Source organism: Arvicola amphibius, chromosome 14 (genome assembly GCF_903992535.2).
Source record: "Arvicola amphibius chromosome 14, mArvAmp1.2, whole genome shotgun sequence".
NCBI classification, from domain to species: domain Eukaryota; kingdom Metazoa; phylum Chordata; class Mammalia; order Rodentia; family Cricetidae; genus Arvicola; species Arvicola amphibius.
In genome coordinates, this window is record NC_052060.1 from 4,232,858 (window position 1) to 4,238,131 (window position 5,274).

The window sequence follows — 5,274 nt, forward strand, 5'->3', positions numbered from 1 at the left end:
TCTATTCAGGACTGAGTTTGTTTTTGCACTTTTTCAGAGGCTGTTGAATATGATGAGAGACAGAAAAGAAAAAGCTAAAGTAAGTACAGGATCACAGGGCTTTCGGGGTTTATTATATATTGTTGTACATATTCAAAGATTTAGCCACAATACTAGGCGTGAAGTCAAAGTTGCTACACGAATGACAGTCATCCCGCCCCACCCCCACACCCTGGAAGGGGCTCTGATATCTAAGGTAAGGACTGAACTCCTTGGGAGTGGATGCTGGGCCATGTATTTCCTGTTTTCCAGTCTGTCATAGGCATGAAAAAGGTCAGGGCCAGGCAGATTCATAGATGAGTGGGTCAGCCAGGGACCTGAGGAAGTGTGGTGGATGGCTCTATTCCCTTATGTGGGATGGTTGGAGAGTCTCTGGGACACTGGGGTGGTTCCTTTAGTTTTGACATCAGTGCACTTCCTGGTTCTGCCCCTGTTCCTCTGTAGTGAGCAAGCCGTCTCCTTTCACTGGTTGGATTGGCTGAGTCTCTTGGACTTGGCCAGTGCTTGGTGTGACTTGCTCTGTCTGCTTCTCCTGCTGTGTCAGGTGCTCCGGTGGTTGTTGTTCATTCTTCCGTTCCTGTTGCTCATCTTTCTTTCCTAGGTCTTGATCCCGTCGCTGGTCCAAGAGTTCCTTCTCCTGTTCTAGGTGTGAGGCATCCAGCTGCTGTTCCCCTGAGGCTTTCTCTTGCTTAAGGGACTGACCTAAGCTTTGTGTTCCTTGATAACCTTCGTGCTCTGTATTTTGCTGCTGTTGCTTTCCAAGGTGCAGATCAGGCTCCTGCAGCTTCTGCTTCTGTTTCTGGTGCAGTTCAGGTTCCTGTGACTCCTGATGCTGTTTTTTTCCCAGGTTCAGTTCAGGCTGCTGTGACTCCTGATGCTCCTTCTCTCCCAGGTGCACGTCTGGTTCCTGCGACTCCCGGTCTTGCTGCTTTCCCAGGTGCAGTTCTGGTTCACCGAGCTTCTGCTTCTGATGCTGTCTCAGATGCAGCTCCTGTGAGTGCTGTTGCTGTTGTTGCTGCCCCGGCTGCAGCTCCTGCTCTTGTGGCTCCTGGTGCACCTGTTCGTGGTGCAGTTCCTGCTCCTGTGGCTCCTGCTGCTTCTCCTCTGCGATCAGTTTTTGCTCCTCAGAAGCTTTCTGCTGCTGACCCAGGTACAGCTCTGGATCCTGCTGCTTCTCCTTCTGGTGCTCTCTCAGGCTCTGTTCCTGTGGTTTCATGGTGTCTTGCTGCTGCTGTTGCTGCTGCGGCTGTTGTCCCAGGCACAGCTCCTGTCCCTGTGGCTCTTGATGCTGATGCTGTTCCACATGCAGTTCTTGCTCTTGTTGGTGCTGCCCCAGCTGCAGCTCCTGTGGTTTCTGTGATGGCAGCTGCTTCTCCAGATGCAATTCCTGCCCCTGTATCTCCTGCTGTGGCTTTTCCGCAGACAGCTGTTGCCCTTGTGGTCCCTCTTGCTGCTGCTGCTGCTGCTCACATTCTTGCTCAGGCAGCCCCATCACAGGACTTGTGCCCTTCTCCTCTTGTTGTGGGGAGCCCTTCTCTTGAAGCTCAGAGAATACCTTCTGGCACTGTGCAGGCTGTGAAGTTGGCTGCTTTGTTTGTTCCTGCTGGTTATGAGCTGGAGGGCACACAGTCTTGAGGGATTCCTGAACCACAGCTGGGGCAGTCACTGGCAATGTGTGTTGCTGGGACATCTCGGAAGCTTCTATAGACGAAACTGAAAAACAGAAGGATCAGAGGTTGGACTGAAGGCAATGGAAAGAGATGAACCACTGAATACACAGGATATATACATAGTGGCCCTGGTTCTTGGCAGCCTTATTCTCGAATAGGGCCTTTTCCAAGTCCATAAGCTTTGATTCCTGCAGGCAAAAGAAGGGTGGGAATGGTGAGCACACAGAAAAGCTCTTCTATGAGCTCAACGAAGGGGTCCTTCTCCAAAGGGCTTCTGCAAGAATGGAGTGGTTATTAATTAACTTGCTTTTGTCTAGTCTTTCCTTGGGTCCTGGAGAGATGATTTCTGGAATTTCATCACAGAGCGAAGGAAACTTTTGAAAAAGAAAGACCTCACAGAGGACCCTGGGAAGGGAGCTGGGAGGCCAGCCGGTGCAGCAGCCCCAGGCTGGAGACTTCTAGCTCATCCTCGGTCTGGCTCCCACAGAAACACTGGAGTTCTGGACAACTCAGTCTCTCTGGGTTTCAGATTTTTTTTTCTCTAAAACTGGCAGGTTGGCCTGCTCAACCTGAGAGCTTCTTTCCTCCTTGATCTTCTGTAAGTGATTTGTAGCCCCAGGGCCAGAGGAGTGAGGAGTGAGGGCTGCTGGAGTGTTAGGGGAAAATGGAGCTTGTTATGACAAAGTCTTGTGCGTCTAATAGGAGTCCATGCCCTTGTTCTGCCTGGGTTTCTCCACACAGAAATTATTATAGCTTGTTTCCCTCTGCACACTAACCCTCCCCTTGCAGGATAAGTAGCCCAACTGAATCTACCCCACAACAATATCCGCCCCCAGCTGGAGTAGACACCCCTAGCCATGTTCTGGCCTGTTGGAAGTCTGCAGCCACAACTAATGTCTCAGCAGCCAACACTCACCAGACTCACAGAGGGGAGAGGCAGAGGCTTCCAGTGGAGTTCCGAGCTGAGCAGGGACGGGGGCCTTTATATTCCCGCCTCGCCTAGTTCCCAGAGTAGAGGAGGACTGGTTTCACCGCTCCAGTTGGTCAACTCCAGCTTCTCTCTGACTCACCAGATATCTTAGGCAGCAGCCCCAGCCCCAGGGCTCCTTTTCCAGCTTCTGTCTGACCGTGGGGGTGTGAGGGCTCATCTACTCCTGGTTGAGATCATCTGACCTGGGCACAGGAGAGGAGCAGGAGGTGAGAAAGGTATCCTACTTTGTAACCTCAGACAAATGTACCTTTCCATCTGAATGGGTTTGACCTAATTTTTAGATTGGGGGACTCATTTCCAAGGGCATGGAATGATAGCCTTTGTGTTTGGGGATCTATGGTCGGACAGTGAGGAATCACTTTGAAAGGGGCATGTGGCAGGCATTCTCCTGGGCTAGGAGCCCATGTGTACTCAGTACATATCCTAATTCCCTCTGTAAGGACATAAGCCATGCCTTCGGGAGGGTCAAATAGAGGGAAGTAGGTGGCTTACATTGCTCTTCTCTCTGTATGCCAGGGACTTCCCAGTCCCCACATCACACCCAAAGCTGTATTTATAGAAGTTCCCAAGGATGCCATACTCCTAAAAGCTCCTGGCTCTCTCCATGTAAGGAGAAAGGAATTTGTAGAAACCAGATATGGTGTATGGATTGCATTTCATGGTGATAATCAATGCTTACTATAACTATTTTTGGAAATGTGCACCATACAAGCTTACAATCAAATCACCCATTGTCATCTCAGAATATTTTCTGTTTTGGAGGGGGAGGTCTAGACAAGGTTTCTTTATGTAGTCCTGGCTGTCCTGGAACTCATTAAACCAGGCTAGCCTTGAACTCAGAGATTCACCTTTCTCTGACTCCTGAGTGCTGGGATTTAAACCATGTGCCATCACACCTGGCTTCAGAACATTTTCTAAAGATAGATTAGAAAACATTTAGAGTGGGTATTTTAGCTTGCCCTGCCCCAGTCCTCATGGTGGCCCAACCCATATCTGATAAGATTCAGATTCACTGCTATAAACAAAAGTCCCTGCCTTATCTGACCAGTCTTTCTCTGGGACCTTGACACAAGCTACCCTCTCTTTGACAGGTGTGTTACAGCCTCACTCCAGGTCCTCAGTCCCTAGGGCACATCCAAAAAGCTCCACCTCTCTTCCTCTGTCAAGAGGCTCCTTTCTTGGGCTTGGACATACATTCAGGCTTTGGTGGAAATGTTGGGGTCTTTAAGGTCCTCTGTTGACTACCCTAGCTATTGGATCATCTTCTGCCTTAATCAACTCAATAAAAAATTGAGCTACTTTATTTGCTCTTATTCAGTTTTTATTATTATATTTTTTCCTGCTGAAAAACAAGCTATATAAGAGCAGAAGCACTGCTGGTGTGCTTTCCACTGTCTCAAGAACCTATCAAAGTCACCTCATACACTAAGATAGTATCAATACTAATTGAAGGAATGAATGGCACAAACCTCACACCTACATATAAGTACTTCCTAATATTTCAGTGTTAATCCATCTCCATATGTGTGCCAGAAAAATAAAGTTGAATTGTGGCTTCTCTATCTTCAATACCTGGCTAACAGCTTATTTTTATGGAGTTTATTCATTAACATTCTCTTATTATAACTTAATAAAAGAAGAAATAGTAAAATAATATAAAGATAAAACTGCATTTCAGTTTAATTTTGAGAAGTATCCCATTTCCCCTTAGTTGCCCTGATGAACATCTAATCTTAGTCTTAAGCAGGTAGGTTTACAATGCTGAATTCCTCACGTTCCTGGGGCTCAGGCTTTAAACAGACTTACAAGATCAGTTTATCTCTAGAACACATTTGCCTAGGCCTTCTCTATTCTCTTAGCCATGCACGATCAACCTGCTCCCCTGTACAGCCTGAACCGTGCTATTTTCTACAGTAGAGAAAGCACCCCCACTGTAATGATTGCTCTCTCTCTTTAAGAGACAAACCACACCCACTCCCTCCCCCATCGGCTGAGGCAGGCTGATCTTCAGCTTCTGGCCTGAGCTCGCTCCAGCCCCCCTTCCTCTTGGAGAGGTAGCTTCTGCCTGTCTCCCCACTTCTCTCCTTCCCCACCCCACTAGAACTAACCAAGCCCCCTCACATAGGCACTGATGCCCTCATGCCCCACCTCTGACCTCACATGGGAGGAATCTGTCTCTCCTCAGTCCATGACAGTGCCAGGGCAGCAAACTGTTCCGGAAGTCACACCGGTCTTATGGGTTCCCAGAGGCTCGGTATCTGCCAGATCTGCCTCCCACCCTCTGATTCAGAGCATAGTAACTCTGAAAAGACAGTATGTGTGCATGAGTGTTTGACCACTGGGCAAGGCTAGGGTGTGAGAAGGAGAGCCGACGACGGAGCCTAGAAGCATGTGTATGGTTGGGAGAGGGGCTGAGGGTGTCCCAGACTTCTAATGCTCAGAGGCCCCATATTCTGTCCTCAAATTGCCCCACTTAGGGACTAGGAATGCATGTGTATAAGAAATCCTTTTAGCGCGCTGTCTGACTGACTTTATAAGTCATAGATCCTTGTGATAAATCCAAGAAACTGTCTG

The 5,274-nt window shown here is 48.5% G+C and overlaps 1 protein-coding gene across 1 annotated transcript; it reads right to left on the reverse strand.

Moving 5' to 3' along the window:
• Positions 1 to 445: 445 nt before the first annotated feature.
• On the reverse strand, positions 446 to 1,729 carry Ivl (involucrin). The gene has a single exon (XM_038311652.1). The coding sequence runs from the start codon at positions 1,727 to 1,729 to the stop codon at positions 446 to 448; it is 1,284 nt and encodes a 427-aa protein (XP_038167580.1).
• Positions 1,730 to 5,274: the final 3,545 nt, after the last annotated feature.

Bases quoted from the DNA above. Each gene is read 5' to 3' on its own strand.
- Ivl (XM_038311652.1), bottom strand. From the start codon at position 1,729: ATGTCCCAGCAACACACATTGCCAGTGACTGCCCCAGCTGTGGTTCAG.